Source organism: Podarcis melisellensis (genome assembly GCF_964234715.1).
Source record: "Podarcis melisellensis genome assembly, chromosome: 3".
NCBI lineage: Eukaryota > Metazoa > Chordata > Lepidosauria > Squamata > Lacertidae > Podarcis > Podarcis melisellensis.
Genome location: NC_138530.1, coordinates 30,490,245 through 30,509,209, shown reverse-complemented (window position 1 = coordinate 30,509,209; position 18,965 = coordinate 30,490,245). Strand labels below are relative to the sequence as shown.

At 40.4% G+C, this 18,965-nt stretch overlaps 1 protein-coding gene across 4 annotated transcripts in view; it reads left to right on the top strand.

Annotated features, from left to right (window-relative positions):
* Window positions 1–18,965, top strand: part of SUSD4 (sushi domain containing 4) — a 69,075-nt gene that overhangs the window by 23,789 nt on the left and 26,321 nt on the right. For all 4 annotated transcript variants that reach the window (XM_081904135.1, XM_081904137.1, XM_081904138.1 and 1 more), the window contains exon 3: window positions 15,386–15,598. In XM_081904135.1, coding sequence (XP_081760261.1) covers window positions 15,386–15,598 — 213 coding nt within the window. The remainder of the gene's footprint in view (window positions 1–15,385; window positions 15,599–18,965) is intronic.

The window sequence follows — 18,965 nt, the reverse complement described above, 5'->3', positions numbered from 1 at the left end:
AGCAAGCAGGAGGTTTCTCTAGTACCTGTTCTTAAAAATTTTGCCAAGGAAAGAAGACTGCAGTAGGATATGTCTTACATCTATGATAGCACATTTATTTTGTGCATTTCTTAATGAACCAGAATAATTATAGTGTGCAGTATTATGAAGAGTACAATATTATGTCCGTTGGGTTTTAAAAATAAACACACACACACAGACAGACACACACTCCCAGAACCCTGCAGCCCGTCTTTTTCCATAGAGAAGGTTGGCACATGGAGGGAGGAGAAAGAGCTGGAGCTTCCTCAAGAGTTTCTCTTGATATCAGCTTTGTCATTTTGGTGCCAGAAAAAGACCCTTTTAATTTGCACAGCATGTGCTGTTAACATTCCTTGATTCCTTGATTGTGGTTTCACCAGTTCTACTGAAATATATGGCTTTCTTTTAAATGTTGGGTTTATTCCTACAGCATTAGATATATATTTACTGAGCACCTGATGGGTTTTTACTAGAGGGTGATAAAGAAAGGCTTTGGAGTTGGGAGAAATAAACAAAACTTGGAGACGTTTTTTTGGCACAGGTTGTTCCTGCCCTCAGTTCAGATGCTTGGTTTCATTTTGGTCATTCCATCTCAGAGGAGTGTTTAGCTGAAAAGAAAAGCTCTAACACATCTCCAAAGAGCAACTATAAAGGTTGGGGCAAGATTTCTCATGTGACTAATGAAAGGGGGCTTGCCAGAAGTATAGAAAACAAGGAGCAGCATAAATCAAATGGATGTTATTGTAATATAAAACCAGATGAAAACCTTTAGAAATTTAAATGACAGCAAAGATAAATTTAATGGAAACTAGGAACTCTGCACAAGTCAAAATTGTAGTGTTATAAGAAATATTACTGAAGCAAAAAAGTAAATAATATCATGCTTAGATGGCAAGGAATGAAGGCAGAATACCTGGTTTGGGGCCTCTTAGTACTCTCAATAAACCTTGAAGTGAGGCATAGTCACAATGCTGACCTTGTGGATTTGTTTGACACCTTGCTAGCAACTGAAGCCAAATAGTTATGGTCTCTTTGCTGAGCACCGGGAACCTGCGTGGCTTTCCCTGAATGAGCCCAGAGTGGTAGCATCCTCTGTTGCATGCCCAGAAATCTCACAAACTGAATCCAGTATCTGCCAAGACTATATTTTCAGTTACCTGCAAATGTAACTAGGGATAGAGAAAAAGTGGAATTCTTGTTAGCTGCTCTAAAACTGGTATACTACTTCCTGGAAGTCTCCCACAATTTGAGCATCAGCATTTTCAAGCAATGCGAAGTCCCCCTCGCACCCTTGAACTACCTGATTGCTCCTTTAAAAATAAATAAATAAATAAATAAATAAATCACCTTTTCATATTGCCATTCAAGACATGTTGCTGCCTGAGGCAAAGAACAAGACAGCAACACTCACCCTCCAGTTTTCTTGGACTGGTAGCTTAATCTTACTTGAACACTGGTGGCTGTCTCCACTGCAGCTGAGAGCAGATGGGTAGTTTAGAGGGTACAGTGCAGGCCACATGGTGCCCACAACTGTGGGCATCAACAGCTCCCCATCGGTCCTCACCCCTGCACTTGTGTACCTGAGACAGCCATCTCATTCTGCCTAATGTAAGGACTGGCCTTGCACGTGTAGCTTAGTTCACACTAACATATGCCTGTATGGGGGAGTTATGACAATGATTTGGGACTGCTTTCATGTAGAGAACATGACTACATGGACTTGCTGTATAATGAATTATAAAGCAGGGTTTGCAGTGAAGGTAATCCAAAATCTTGAAAAGGTCAGGTAGCTGCCTCGCAGGATGTTAGCTGCAAAAAGGTACTACAGGAGGTCCTGTCCTTGTTAAGTTGCCACTTCTTTCTGATTATTCAGAAACAGCAAGAAGACCTGAGTATGTCGAATCTGACCCAAACCATAATTTGCTTGTGGAAAGATATTCTTAATGTGGGATGATGCAGAATTTCTGGAAGTTCTCGTAGATATGCAAAATTGCTATTATGCCCAAAACAAAAAGAGAACAGTGAATTATGTACAACGGAGCTTTATAATAGTTACACTTTAATGCTGTAACTTCAAGTGACACCTGTGTTTGATTCTAGAGCCTTGAAGAAACCAGGCCCTCTATTGAATGGAGTAAGTGCCATTTAATTACTCTGCGTTTTCTTTAATGTATACTTGTGCTATTGGCCTAGAAATAAAAACATATGAGTGGGGTCCAACTAACCAGCCCCATCAGCTGAAGCCATACACAAAGACTATTGCAATGGGACTTCTCCCTCTCCCTCTCCCTCTCCTTCTCCCACACTGCCTGCAAATTGGATTTGGGGATTGAGAGCCCTGAGACCAGAGCATGCTGGGGGGAGGGGAAGGGGGGAACCTTTCGTCTGGCTAGCAGGAATGCTTACACAGAATAAATGATTAGAATAGTGTGGTGTTGAATTCCAACACACACACACAAAACCACAAACACACACTTCATTTCTGATGCTGCTTTGCTACATTTCCTAAGGGATACATGTGCAGTATAAAATTATTCAGACTAATGAATGGCAATAGTAATTAATTTTACCCCCTCCAGACTGCTCCAAAATGTGACAGATAAACTACAAGTGCTTCAGCACTATAGTACTTCAAATGAACGCTAAATGCATTTTCTAAAATCAACACCCAGAAGTAACAATGCTGTTGATGTTATAATTCTGTTTCTTTCTTCATTAATTTTTAAGTTGCATTTATTTTTATTGGTGGCATAACCAATAAAACTCATTTCGAGACTTGCAGGCCTGTTCCCTCCTGTCTGAAATTTTAAAAATTCCCTTGAGGGGAGGAAGTAGTATACACATACAGTAAACCATTTTTGACAGTTATAGCAATCTTTTCATAGGGAAACAAAAGTTATGCTAGTAAGAGCTAAATGCTCTGAAAGAAGTTTTGGCAGATTTGCTGTGTAAATTTTTTGCCTTTTGTTTAAGAACTAAATCCAGGGAATTGCTGAATAGTACATAACACCTATTTAACAAGCAATCATAAATTATGCAGTTGGCCTTGTCATGTTGTTTTCCTTTGAATGGCTGGAAGCATTTTGTGTATATGAATAGCTCAATCCAAATCTCAGTTTTGAGTACTGCTGCTGCCTGGAGTCATTTTCCATCTTTTTATTCAAACTAAATGTTGTTGTTTATATACAACTTTTGATTTCTAGAAATACACCAAGGTGGTTCACAAACAAATACAAGCCAATAGAAAAATAAGTAGTGTGAAACCAATTATAAAAATGTTGCTACTCATAAAACTATTTTAGGGTTGCCATATTTCAAAAAGTAAAAACCAGGACACCCCAAAAATTGTTGAGCTTTTATTTGTTGTTGTTGTATAGTTGTCTTAGTCGTGTTCGACTCTCCGTGACCCCATGAACCAGAGCATGCCTTGGAAACTCTCACTTTCTTCTCAAAGCTTCTCCTTTTTTATGTCCATGGAGTTTTCTTGGCAAAATACTGGAGTGGTTTGCCAGTTCCTTCTCTACGTGGATCACATTTAGTCTAAACTCTCAGCTATGACCTGTCCGTCTTGGGTGGCCCTGCATGGCATAGCTCATAGCTTCTTGGGGTTATTCAAGCCCCTTTGCCACAACAAGGCAGTGATCCATGAAGGGGGAGCTTTTATAGGAAAGCCCAAAAGTTGAGCTTTTTTAAGACAAACCCCAAAGTTACAAAAAAAAAAAGTCAAAGAAAACACAATTTTTCAGTTTACTTGCTGAAAATCCAGGAAAAGCTGTCATGGACATCCCTTCCACCTTTGAAATCCCAGTAATGTCTGGAAAATCCCAGGCATATGGCAGCCCTATTTCATAAAAAAGAAAAGAAATTCTGATGCCCTCCAGATACTGTTGGACTACAACTTCCATTACTCCCCAGCTGACATGGCCAATGGTCAAGGAGGATGGGAGTTTTAGTTCCACAGCTACATGGAGGTTGTATTGTTGGTTACTTCTGATGTATCTAGTTATTAAGCCATCACCAAACAGAAGTTTAACAATATGAAAGTGACATAAGGTAACATCAACAGAAGTTAACTCAGAGCCAATTAAATTACAGTATAAACTTAAAATGCTGACTATCTCTGGCAGTTCACAACATACCCCTTTAAAAAAGAAATGGTCCTCTTGTAACAAATATTAAAATATAATTAAATAAAATAAAACAAAACATCACAAATCTGAATAAAGTTATATAAAACCTAAGTGAATAAGGGCATGAAGCAAATTTTGAATTCTGAATCTCCCAGTCAAAACACAGCATTCTTTATTAAGACTTTTCTCCTCCCATCAGTTACTACAGTTCTACAAAAAATGTGCAGTTTCCACAGTTGTATATTTATCTTGCCCACCAGAAGATTAATTACTGAGTCATGGTCAGACCTCACCTCCCCATCTCTCCCTACAATATGACCCAAGTATTGCCTTTGCAATACATTATATAAAGGACAGCATATGTACAAGGTGTCTTCAGTTGTGGGTAAATATAAAGTGGTCGGATTTGGAAGCTAGATATGTTGTATCAGGGATGATATGCCTGATGGCTTATAGGGGGGTGTTGATTAAAGAGCCGCAACATCCATGGTCACTATGGTGGTATATTCTGGCAGACTGTCAGTGTCCTGTAGTTTCATCAGGAAATCAGTAGTGTTCCACAAGTAAATCGGAGCATTGGTGGCATGTGATCCAAAAATGGAGTTAATATAACCAGACGGTGATAACATGAATACACACCAATAGTTGCTGGCTTCTTTATTTTGGGTAGTAGATCCCCTGGCCAAGGCTCTCTGGATGTGTCAGTATAGGATTGCCTCGGCATATCTGTAGCAAGTTCCTTCATCAGGATATGTGATTCTTTCTGGTCTTCTTCACTAGAGCCTGTAAAATATGGCTGTGTTCTAGTCTGCTGCTGGATACCATGGAGAAGGCAGCAAGGCAGGTCAGGAGTTGCAGGACCATGGAGAGCTCTGAGTGAGCAATTTGCTCCTGCAGAGCTTGAGAGCTGTCTGAGGGCTCTTAAACCTCAGCCTCCAGACAACCTCGGCCTGGCTGAGAACTTCAGTTTCTTAAAGGGCCAACTCTCTGGGCCTGAAATTGAGCACTCCTCTGTTCCCTAGCTCTCCCTCCTGGTGTGTGTCCTGCTCTGCAGGACTAGTGTGGTACTGAGAGAGGCATTTGCTTCCTCAAGCTCAGCAGAAGGCACCTGTGAGGATCGTGATCTGGCCGCATAGAACCTGATGGTAAAGGAGGTTATTCTGGGGGATCCTCTCGAACAGTCTCAGGCACAGTGATCTGATCTGCAGCAGCTCGTTGTGAACCCTGAACTGGGTCTGTTATCTTACATGTCACGACTAATACGGTGCTGGATAATTGCCTCTCAGTCTTTTGTAATGTATTCCAACTTTTTCATGATGACAACAGCTTCTCCTTTTCCAGACTCTTTCATTAAGATGTCAGGACTGTTTCTGAGGCTGTGGATGACATTGCATTCTGTTCTCCTGTGATTGTGTGGCAAATGATGCCGTTTGTTGATTGCCTCAGCTTGGGCTGATGCAGAGTGACTGGCTCAAGGTCACCCTGTAAGCTTTTCAGCTGAGGCAGGAATCTAAGCCAGGTCCTATTTGACACTCATTCTGATGCATGGCTCTGGGGGCAGTGGCGTAGCGTGGGTTGTCAGCACCCGGGGCAAGGCAAGTAATTTGCACCCCCTAACCCGTGGATTTGCGCCCCCTAACCCTAACCCCCAGGTGTTGCGCCTGGTGCGGCCGGCCCCCCCTGCACCCCCCACACTATGCCACTGTCTGGGGGCTCACAGTTTCTGACTCCCTGGCTAAGGGAGATGCCAGCTCCTTCCTTAAACCTCCTGAGCCTTTTTTCCTTTCTTGCTGGAGTGGTGGCAGGATTAAAAGAAGCCACTGGCATTCTATTCAATGGCTCTTGCCTACATTTCTCTAATAATAGCCGACACCAAGCTTTGCAGCCTTATTATTATTCCTTTGTTTCTCTTTGTTTATTCCCTGTTATTCACACTACCCTATAAACAGCCCTGTAGTTGTCCCAATCTTGCTGGATGGCTCATCCCACCTCAGTCTTGGTTTTCCTAACCGTAATATAGCCAGGGCTATCCTCCTTGTGCTCGCTAATGCCAGACCCATCCCAGAAAGTCATCTGACAAAAGAGGTAAGCAAGCTGCATCTTAAACAGGGTTATTGTATGTCTGCATCTTAAACAGGAAACAGTAGGTAACTGAAGCCCCTAAGGAATAGGTGTGGAAGACACACACACACACACATGTGCAATTGCAGAAGTTGCTTCTCTGATTAAATGGTAAGTGTGGCATTCAGTACCTAAGGAAAAGCTTGCTAATCTGTGCACGTCTGTCCTTTTTCTTGTCATAGCTGTAAGTGGGCACTTCAGCTAATGTCCCTAATGAGGGAGAAAACCACCCAGAGGCAGAGAGCTCTGCATCTGCATGCTTAAAAGAAGGGGCTCTTAGTGCTTGCGATTGTTCAGGAGGCTCTAATGGCTTCTTTCTCTTTCAGTGTGACACACGGCACATTTGTGCCCCTTCTGCTGTAGTCCCTCTGCAGCATTTTGTTCCAAGTTGATCTGAGGTAACCCTGCAGCTGCAGTGTACACTGAGTGAATATGAGAAGCATGAGCAGAAGATCATGTCCTGCTGTCAGCAGCAAAGCCTATGCTTCCTGACACAGCAGAGCAACAGAGAAAAAAGGCCAGGTGAATTTGGAAGCCCAAGAAATAAAATTGAATTGGTTTCAGAGAAAACTTGCTTGTGAAAAGTAGGTTCAACCAAGGCGAACCCTTGGCAAGTAGAAAGATGGACAGTGCTCAGATCTACACAATTTTGTTCTTAAGGATGACAGAATTGCCTTGGATACATGTCTTTGCTTCCCATCTTTTTTTGAAAATGAGGATTGTCTCTTGGGGCTCTGACTATGACATCATAGCAGTCTCGCAATTCCTCTGTAGTCAGTCTCTAGAGACTTAAAGCTAATGTTACTCAACCCTCAAGCTTCTCTTCTCTGTTTGGGCTGTCAAGAAAAGTGAGTTTCACTCTTGATAAAGCCTTCACAAATATTTTTTACCACAAACACACTTAAATGTAGTCACCTTGTGGCTATATCTCATACATTGAGATAAATATTATTTTTATATGTATTTGGATAAAATACATATTTAGATCTGCATTTTCATACAGATTTTTAAAAACATTCACAGAGTAATATGGACATGGGATGGAACAGATTAATGAATGAATGAATGTGAAAATGACAAACACAGACATTCATGAGAAAGTTACTGGTGTGGACTGTACTCCCCCACCTTGTCTAACTTTAAGCCATTATTTTCCATCCTTTGCTGGGAGGGAAATGCTGTCAAGATGCTGCTGTGTGGCTGCTGGATCTGATATAGTCTTTGGACATTGTTCAACTGTCGCTTTTTGTGGTTACATAGGGGTGGCGCTGTGTTCTAAATTACTGAGCCTAGGGCTTGCCAATCGGAAGGTCAGTGGTTCAAATCCATGTGATGGGGTGAGCTCCCATTGCTCTGTCCCAGCTCCTGCCAACCTAGCAGTTTGAAAGCACATCAAAGTACAAGTAGATAAATAGGTACCGCTCCAGCAGGAAGGTAAATGGTGTTTCTGTGTGCTGCTTTGATTTCGCCAGAAGCGACTTAGTCATACTGGCCATATGACCTAGGAAAACTGTCTGCAGACAAACGTCGGCTCCCTCGGCCAGTAAAGCGAGATGAGCGCCGCAACCCCAGAGTCGTTCACGACTGGATTTAACTGTCCAGGGTCCTTTACCTTTTAGGGGAGAAAACTACTGCTCTTATTTAATTTTGCTGATTTTATATTTATTATCCTTAAGGGTTTTTGACATTACTTTTAACCTCTTTAGATTACAAGCATTGTAGCAGTAGATAAACAAACAGCAACCCAGTTCTAAGTTTATAATATTGTGAGGGCTTTTACAGTTGATATTGTGGGTTTTTATTCTGTTGGTAGGTCAGGGGCTGTTCTGTACAGCAACAAGAAGGGTTCCGGAAAATAGAATAAAAACTTGTATTATTTCTCTATCAGTTTATAGAGAAATGGATTCAGACCTGGTTCTAAAGCAATTCTTGCCTAGCTGGATATAACCTTCCCTGCAAGATAAGGCTTTTCAGCTGGAACCAGCTCAATTAGTTTTCATGCTTACAACATTTCCATGGTTCTTTTCAAAGGCTTATCTCTGAAAATTCTCTTGGCTGGTTTAAAAATGTTCTATAGTGACCAGGGCAACAGATGTCAAGGCCTTTACACTAACACTGGAGTTAATTTAATATGTTTAATGTGAAAGAGCTGCTCAAACTTTAACTCTTCTGAATTTGCTGATGAGCAATAGCAGGAGGCTTTTGAATAGTCAGTGAAAAGCGCTAAATGTCATAACATTATATAAACTGATTACTGGCAGCACATTTTTTCTGTTATGATTGGATAGAAAGAAGGTTATTGAGATGGTAAAAATGTGCTATTAAATAAAATGGAAGCCTGATATCTTGATACTATCATCATTCCAGGATATCTTTAGTAATAGGATGCCTGATATGTTGAAAAATTCTATCTTTCATCACACATGATAACTAGCTGCACCAGATAAATGCAGTAAGCAGTATGGGTGGGAAGCTAGTTTCTAATCCTCTATTTCACACCCAATGCTTCACATTATATTTTTCCTATGTAGTGGTAATCTCTGCGTACAGATAAGAGTATCTCATATATTCTGAAGTGCATCATTAGTGTTATTTTCACCAGTGCCGGTCCTACCCTTAGCCAGAGGGAGGTATCTGATTTTGGGTCTTATGAAAGGGCAGTCCATTTGCAACCATTTATTATTTTTTTGTTTTCACCCCCAGGGAAAAGTTATTCTGCCCCTGATGCCAGAATAATTTGGTCAGCTGTGGGTACTATGCACCTTGATTTGCAGGTGAGAGGAGACCATTTGCTTGTCTACTTGAGGCGGCATAACATCTTGGGCTGGCCTGCTTTCATAGCAAGTATGTGGGTGTGTCATTCTTGCAAAATGGCCCTCGGTGTACACTGGATCAGGTGATTATGCTTTCACTGTGGGAGGCGTATCTAGGGTGGAATTTTGAAAAGAATACAAGACCATCAGACCCTCTGCCAGTGAACTCTTTTATGTAAAAGCTAGCAAAGTAGCTAGGAATTCCATTTGGTGAGTGAGTGGACTGGTGGGGGAATGATAGAATCATATGGTTTCTGTTCTGGCTGTGAATGAAGGAAACATCCCTCAGCTCTTCCCTTTTCCACCAGCCTATTTGGTAGAGGGTTTTTTTCCTATATCACTATCTTGGCAAGATGCTATTATAGGGGAGAGAGCTTCCTCTTCTTTGAGGCCAGCATAAAATACAGGCTACTAGCCTCTGAGTGGGCTAGGGTTTGGGTCCCCCCCCCCCAAGGTTAGTAACTTTTCTGAGATTATTTACAAAGCTGCTTTAAAGAGGCATCTGTTTGTGTTTTTCTCTGGATTAAGTTGGAGCAAAATGCACAAATCCTTTGGGTGCCTCATTTGAAAATTAAATATGCACCAAGTTAGATTGTTTAAGAATTTCCAGGAGTGTAGTCATGCACCACAAGTACTAATACATTTATTATGGCATAAGCTTTCAGTGACTAGAGTCTCCTTCATCAGATACACAAAGTGTTATTTTGAGTTGGCAGGTAGAGCCGCATGGTTGTAGAGTGATAGGCAAATTGTAAGCAGTCATGTTAGAAGCAAAAAGTACAGATACTGATAATTATATGAAAACTTAAAATATTGGGGGGGGGGTAAACCAAAGTGACAACTCACAATGTTGTATTCTGCTAGAAGCACACTATCTCTTTCCTGAACAGACTTCTAAGAATTGCAGCAGCCCATTTTATGTTACATTTCTTTAATGTAGTGCATGTTTAGTGGCCTTTAAGGGTTTGTTATGATAACTGACTTTAACGTTGGGACTACTTAGCAGCTTTAAAAGCATTTATATGTACATTTTATCTTTTTTTTTTGTGAATTGCCTAACAGAACAGGGAGGCTTTATGTTTCAGAGGGAGAAAGAGGAGGAAGAAACACCCACGAGTGGATAACCTATCCAGGCAGTCTTAATGATACCTCCCCTTTTCTTTCCATTTAAAAATGTATTTCAAGATTGCTGCAGGCAACTTTCTCTTCTGAATAGTAACTGGCCTTGCTAATACTGTTTCTTGGCAAGCTGAGGTTCTTTGAGTTTTAACTACTTTGTAAACTGTAAAAAATATCTATGCTGATATTTCCTTTATTCAAGTTCTATGAAGTCCAGCGTGGTCATATTTTGCATTTTGTTCAGAGGAGTCTACATATGAAAAACATTACAACATATACATACACAGCTATATGTTATTGGCCACTTCTTCCTAAGGCTGACCTTTATATAAATGTGACACTATCTGCATTAATAAACTATGACCTTGGATTATGAATTCACAAATAGGTTCTATCCCAGGGATGTGGAACCTGTGGCTCTTCAAATGATGTTGAATTCCAGTTTTATACACCAGAGAATTTATGTGCTTAGGGCTAGGAAACATTATATCCTCATCCTGGTTAAAGTTAATTGTTTCAGCATCATTTGCACTTGGAGACATTGGAGGGCCGATGTTCCTCTCTAAGCTGTTAGCCTGGTGTGGTGGTGGGATTTTCTGTTGTTGTTGATACTTGTACCATGCAATACAGACTTTTGTGGGGGTGGGGTGTCTGTGAGAAAATTGTGTTGAGCCACTATGATATTTTTCTCCCTTGGTGTCTCTTGATGCTTAATGTTCAGAAAATAGCGAGCCCCTAAGATACATCTCATTCAAAATCAAAGCATTAAAAGTCAGAAGTTGGTAGCTTTCAAACTTTCCAGGTCTCTCCCCCACTGGCATTAATTGCCCTCCTGCTGTGCCAGTTGCAAAGCTGTTTAACATTCAGCACCTGCTTAGTTTGACTGTCTCATTTTCTGGGGGTTTATTCATTTCCTGTAAAACTTCTTTGTAAACCTCCACTGTGTATGTTGAAATAAGCTTCATAAAGCAGTTGTCACCTTATACTTTACAAAAGGTCGTCCCTTAGTAATTCATCTTAGCATGTAAGTGGAAAACGAAGCCTAGCACTGAATCATGTTGCTGACCCTACCACACTACAGATATTACTCCCCTGATTGGTCTGCCACATCTTGCTTCCCTTTCCTTCTCACACGTAGTGCAGCTGCCTCATCTCTGAGGCCACTTGATGTCCATGCAGAGGAGTGACACTTGGAAAGAGGTTATATGAATGTGCATGAAATCCAGCATGTAAACCTGAGCAGCATGATCACTCTCCCAGCTTTTCCAGGGTCTTTTCCAGGGAGTCTTCTCTTCTCATGAGGTGGCCAAAGTATTGGAGCCTCAGCTTCAGGATCTGTCCTTCCAGTGAGCACTCAGGGCTGATTTCCTTAAGAATAGATAGGTTTGATCTTCTTGCAGTACACGGGACTCTCAAGAGTTTCCTCCAGCACCAAAATTCAAAAGCATCAATTCTTCGGCAATCAGCCTTCTTGATGGTCCAGCTCTCACTTCCATACATCACTACTGGGAAAACCATGGCTTTAACTATACGGACCTTTGTTGGCAAGGTGACGTCTCTGCTTTTTAATATGCTGTCTAGGTTTTCCATCGCCTTTCTCCCAAGGAGCAGGCGTCTTTTAATTTCGTGACTGCTGTCACCATCTGCAGTGATCATGGAGCCCAAGAAAGTAAAATCTCTCACTGCCTCCATTTCTTCCCCTTCTATTTGCCAGGAGGTGATGGGCCCAGTGGCCATGATCTTCGTTTTTTTGATGTTGAGCTTCAGACCATATTTTGCGCTCTCCTCTTTCACCCTCATTAAAAGGTTCTTTAATTCCTCCTCACTTTCTGCCATCAAGGTTGTGTCATCTGCATATCTGAGGTTGTTGATATTTCTTCCGGCGATCTTAATTCCGGCTTAGGATTCATCCAGCCCAGCCTTTCGAATGATGAATTCTGCATATAAGTTAAATAAGTCAATCTTGGAGGCAAAACACATGCATCACACAATGCGCTGCAATCAGCTCCTTTTTGAATCACAGGGATTTAGTCTCTGTCACAACATTATATTTTGTGCATGAAATATGGGCCCACATGCAGGTCTTCTGACCTTTTTAGTTAAACAATTGAATTGCCAGTTTAACAATAGACAGGTTGGTAGCTGTGTCAATTGGCCCTTTCTGCACCTTTAACTGAGTTTTCCTCCCACAAAGGAAGTCGTTTTTCCTTTTTCTGGGTAGCAGTAAGAAAGATCAGTTTGAGATTGGCTCTTCTTTTCTCTGGTTGAGAGTAAAAATGCAATTGGTTTTTATTTATTTTTTATAAATAATTTTTATTAATTTACAACAAAAACAAAAACACACAATAATTTCACATCCAATTTTTCACAAAGTATTTCTTTTCTGGACTTCCTTCAGCTTTTCCGTAAATCATTCGTAGTCATTATTTAATTTACGCATTTCTTAGGTTTGTATTGTCATTATTTGAGCCTTTCTTTTTCTATTCCCTTTTAACAATACTTCTCACATTTCACAGTGCTTCTTTAAATCCCTCTAGCGTTATCTGTCCCTCACTTATACTTTCCAGATATTCCACAAATTTTCCCCAGTCCTCGATGAACTTTTGGTCTCTTAGATATCTAATCTTCCCAGTCAATTTATCCAACTCAGCATAGTCTAACAGCTTCGTTCTCCATTCTTCCATTGTCGGTATTTCCTGTTGTTTCCATTTCTGAGCCAGTAACACTCTTGCTGCTGTCACTGCATATTGAACAAATGTACTGTCCTTTCTCTTTATCTCATTTCCGAAAATTCCTAACAGAAAGACCTCTGGCTTCTTTATAAACGTATATTTAAGTATCTTCTTCAGTTCATTATATATCATTTCCCAGAAGCCTTTCACTTTCTTACATTCCCACCACATATGGTAAAAAGAGCCTTCTTTATCTTTACATTTCCAACACTTATTACATGTCTTATACATTTTCGCTAATTTTACCGGTGTTATGTACCATCTATAAAACAGTTTCATAACATTTTCTTTTAGTGTCATACATGCCGTAAAGTTTAAATTCTCCTTCCATAATCTTTCCCAGTCTTCAAATTGTATGTTATAACCAAAATCTCTGGCCCAATGTATCATTACCGATTTAACTTCCTCATCCTTCAAATTCCATTCTAGCAACAACTTATACATTTTGAATAAAATTTTAAAATCATTATTTATTATTTCTGTCTGAAATTTTGAATCCTTATCTGCATAACCACATTCTTTAATATCTTTCCTAAACATTTCATTTATTTGAAAATAATGCAACCAGTCATATACATGTTCTTTAACCTGTTCATATGGTTTCATTTTCCTTTTTCCTCCTTCTTTAAATAACAATTGGCCATATGTGATCCAATTACCTCTCATATTGATTTTCCTTACACTCATAACTTCTAATGGAGATAACCAGTGTGGTACTCTAGGTTCTAATAGGTTTTTATACCTATCCCAAACTTCAACTAAAGGACCTCGGAAGATGTGGTTCTCAAAACCTTTATGGATTTTCTTCTTCTCACACCATAAGTACGCATGCCATCCAAATCTGTTATCAAACCCCTCTAAATCTAACAATTCCTTTTTTCCTAATTTTATCCATTCTTTCAACCAGCAAAGGCATGATGCCTCACAGTATAATATCAAGTCGGGCAGGGCAAAGCCTCCTCTTTCTCTCACATCTGTTAATAACTTAAATTGAATTCTCGGCTTTTTGCCCTGCCAAATGCAATTGGTTTTAAGCCTTCCAAGAAGCTGCTGTAACTCCAGCCGTCTTGCCTTGATATAGTTGTTCCTTACCTCCGGAGTTTAACATGTCATGTTTTTATGGTTGTTTTTCTCACTTTCCTAATATTACATTAGGTTTCACAAATACAACTTTTTGTTGTTTGCTTTTTCTTTGCTCAAAAACTCAGAGAGTCTGGAGTATTTCCAGCCCAGGTTTTAAATAAAGCTCAGGTAGCTGTAGAAACTAGGCTATGAGACAGTTTAGCGGAGAGATCTCTGGTGAGATGAGGATGGTGCTACATTTGCCCTAATGGACCAGCTTCCATTGCAGCTTGGTAGAAGTCAGGCAGAAATCTGCTGTTGACAGGAAACCAAAACTGTACTGTAGAACAAAACACTTGGTTGAAATCTGGGTATGTAGGTAACAGTGTCTGCAGGATCCTATATGATGATAATTGCTGCTACTCTAAGATGTACATGGGAAGTCCACAAGCATTGCACACTGCTACCTCTGCTGTGTGTGGGGGGGTTGTACATGTGTGCAAAGGTGGGGAGACCTCTAAAATGTAACTTTGGTGTTAAAAGTGATGTGGCAGAAGACAAAAAGTTAGGTCAGAATGGGGATGGGTGCAGTAGAAACATGGAGTTGGAAACCTGGGAGAGAGTTGAAGGAGGGGTTATTGAGGTCAGGGGTTCGATGTCTGTGGATGAGAAAAAGCCTTTGAAAGGCAGTCATCAAAGAGAGGGGTCAGAGGGAAAGTTGGTGCAGTGAAAGAGCATATTCTTCCGTAAGAGCCTTAGCCTGCTCATGTTTTAAGATCATTGAGGGACGCTCCTTTTTCTCTTCCACCAAAAGCTGAGGTTCATTTGTTGGAAACTCAAGAGAAATACCTTTTTGATAGCTGCATCTACAGGCAGCTTACCACAGAAGACCCACCTAACCTCCTCTCTGATGAGCTTCCACCAGCAGACAGAGATAGTCTTAGTCAGACAGGGCTTTGATTAAGTTGTTACAGCCGGTGTAAATGTGTTGCAATTTGTTAAACTGGCTGTTGTCTCCATTAGTTTCAATGATGCATTTTATTTGCTTTTTTAAAAAACCCTGTTAATCTTTATTTTCCTGCTGTTGATTGCATTGAACACCATTTTTGAAAAGATGTAATTTTAGCAAACAAAGGCTGGAAGCTGGGAATAGGATTAAAATGGCCTGGCAGTGGAGAGGATTGTATATTGGCAAAACAAAGTTAACACATAGAGTAACCTGGGAATTAGCCGCGGTAATTTATTGCAGACCCCACTTGTCACTTTATGAAACTAGTATGACTGTAACATTGCCTTGGAATCTCAGTTTGGCAGATGTTGGAGATGAGAAGAACACTGTCTACATTTCTGACCAAACATCAAATATTTTGCCTCTTTGTTAATGTAGGTTTTGATGAACTCCATGCCTGTGCTGATCCTGGATTCCCTGAATATGGATATAAGATGCCTGGCGCAGGTGTTTTCTTTGAAAGTTCAGTAGTCCGGTTCCATTGCCAAGAAGGATACAGGCTTAAGGGCCCATCCAAAAAGCTTTGTGAGAGACATTTCAACGGCTCCCTAAGCTGGAAGCCAAGTGAGAAACCCGTGTGCCTCCAAGAAGGTAAGTCTATTTACTGCCGACAAACTTTGCTTGTGAAAACTCCATATTTCTATCACATCTCTGCTTCCAGCTCACAGGATCATGCTCATTTTTTCTTTCTTTCTGAGAAGACTTTTTTACAACAAGTGGAAACTGGAGACCTAGCTGAATCCAGGCAATAAATGCAATATCATTTTCATTCTGACCAGTAGTATTCCAGGTTATCCTGGGTTCCCCAGGCAAAACCTTCAATCCCTCTTGAGCAAACAATCATTAGAGTTAAAATATTTATAAAGAATGTTGTGTGCTGACAAATTTGGTACATTCTTATCCCTGTGTGTTTGGTGGGCTCTGAATTGGGGCAGAAGATTCAGGAGTCTCTTGATACATCTTAATGAGCAGATGAAAAGTTCATCTGATGTTATTAGTTGTATTTAATTACTATTCTGACAAATGAATGCTCTTTGTAAAATTTTAATGTTATGTTTTACTGGGCATTATGGTTAAATTTATAATGATGATAAGGGTATGTGTTAAATGGAGTATTAAATCAGTTATGTATTGCGGGGGATGTTGTAAATTATTCATTTGGGTTCGGAAAAGAATGGCAGCCAGATTATAAAATGCAGTAATAATGCAATTTTACTTCTATATTTAGGAACACATCTGTGGGAATAAAAGAACTTGTTTTCTTTTGTATGTAATTAGTTCAATTTTCTTATGTTCATTTTCTGTTTCAGACATATTTGACAATTTTTGCTGGTCTAACTCTGGCTTTTGCCAGCAGCAGTTTTGGAAAAAATCTTTTCCGTGGAAAAGCTTCACCATTTATTAAACAACATGCACTAAAACTCCAGCTCTTTGATTTATTGGGTGCTTGTCAGTGATAATGTTGTGATCAAGAAATTATAAAATATGGGCTGTCTTTAGTGTGTTTGTGCAGGAATGTGCAAACATGGATAAACACACCACTAAAAATGTTCAGATACCATTTTGCTGGAAGAATCAGCTTGCTATGTATTTTAATAGTGTTGATCAAGCCCTTGTCATGAGTAATTTGCAGCAAATTAGATCAACTGAACATTGGGGGTGGGCGTGGGGCAAAGAGGTGGGGAACCTGTTTTTCCTCCTCTGTGACACTTCAAGTATTGTCATGTTTTAAGTCTTCTCCTCTTGTTGCAGCTGCCAACAAGGTGGTATTGGCCTAACTGGAGGTGTGAACTGTTTATTTCATAAGTTGCCATTGGCTAAAGCAAAATTGGCATAGATATTTTGTACATTTGTGATGGTTCAAAAGAGGGGAATGACAAGGTATTGTCATCAGTAGCATGGAGTCCCAAACAATAGTGTATTATGAGAATAGTGAAATCATGAGGAGCATCAGCTCTTCAAAGAAGTCAATCAGAATCAGAAGCCTTCCTTGTTTCTATCAGCTGAATAATGTGTAGAACCCAATGATTTTGGGCTTGCAGGTGGTTCTATTTTCTTTGGGCCATGATCATTAGCTGCATGGCAGTGACACTATATTTGAGATTCTTTACCACACTTTACGCTTTATCTTTCTTGCTTCCGGTTAGCAAGCTTTGTGTGCATACTAAGTTTGTTTTCCACATTATTACATTCTGAAGGCAAAACAAAAAGGCATAAATTTGAAGCTTCTAGGACAACAGAATCAAATTTTCTTAGGCCTAGAAAGACAATTTTTCTTTAGGATGATGGTTGTGCATTTTATGCTGTGGTAGTAATCTAATGAAGGGTATTTATTTATGTTTTGCTTTGCACTTGTGCACTGTTCTTCGTCCATGCCCACACACCTTTGCAGACACTGGTACTGAAGTCATATAGTATCAAGGTAAAGGATGAAGCGACATACAGTATATGCAGAAGCCTTAAAAGGTTGGGGGCGGCAAATGATGTATCTGCATATTCACAATGTAAGATTGCATATTACAGCCTTGTAATTATGTTCTTGTTATTTTTAACAAGTAAAAAAAACTGCTTCCAGCCTTCTAGGCGTCTAGATGTGGCCCCACTTACTCTCAGTGTGAGCATGTGCTGCCCCCTCCTGGCCTCCCACCAATGCTCTGATGTGATCTGGAATTGCTGTCAATGAGGAAACGTAAACATTTGCTTATTTGCAGCGCCAAAAACACTGAACCACATCCTCTGCCCAGACTGAGATAAGACAGATTTGTATATCATAATGGTGGCAAAACCCACAGCAACATTTTTAAACAATCTGATATAATAATAATAATAATAATAATAATAATAATAATAATAATAATATATTTATACCCCACCCATCTGGCTGGGTTTCCCCAGCCATTCTGGGCGGCTTTCAACAGAATATTAAAATACAATACCCTATTAAACATTAAAAGCTTCCCTAAACAGGGCTGCCTTCAGATGTCTTCTAAAAGTCTGGTAGTTGTTTTTCTCTTTGACATCTGGTGGGAGGGTGTTCCACAGGGCGGGTGCCACTACCGAGAAGGCCCTTTGCCTGGTTCCCTGTGACTTGGCTTCTCGCAGCGAGGGAACCGCCAGAAGGCCCTTGGCACTGGCCCTCAGTGTCCGGGCAGAACGATGGGGGTGGAGACGCTCCTTCAGGTATACTGGACCAAGGCTCTTTAGGGCTTTAAAGGTCAGCACCAACACTTTGAATTGTGCTCAGAAATGTACTGGGAGCCAGTGTAGGTCTTTCAAGACTACTGTTATGTGGTCTCGGCGGCCACTCCCAGTCACCAGTCTAGCTGCCACATTCTGGATTAGTTGTAGTTGTCTGGATTAGATAACACATACAGGTCACGAGGTCTTACTCTTGGCTTGTAAATTTTTGATCAAACCATATCCTCAGTTCATTGGTAGAAGAATACCTAAAAAAACAAGCTGAGTTGCATTGATAGATTGCTAATAGATTTTAACGCTAACTATCAACCGAGGTATCTATATCAGGAATAAACACTTTTGACCTTAACTCCTCCTTTTAGGAATAATCCTGCCATACATTTTCAGGGTGCATGGGTGTTAGGGGAGGGGCATTACTTTTGGCGGGGGTCACATTGTGCTTCTTCTGGGGTAGTTTGTACACCTTTGGTCCCCATCCTGCACTCAGTTTTCCCCTGTGGCTCTTAGAAGCTGTCAGCATGCAGCAGCAGCCACACCTTGGGAAATTGTCCCCGAGAGGGGGCAATGACAATAAAGATATTATTATTATTATTATTATTATTATTATTATTATTATTATTATTATTTGCTTTGACTGGCCAGCTAAACCAGGTGAGGGTAGCCGCTGGGTCTCAAACCCTCGGTGAGTTAGGGACTTTCCCCTGCATGTGACCAACCCATGTCAATCTACCCTTGGGATGATTTGTGTGACTGTTCCATT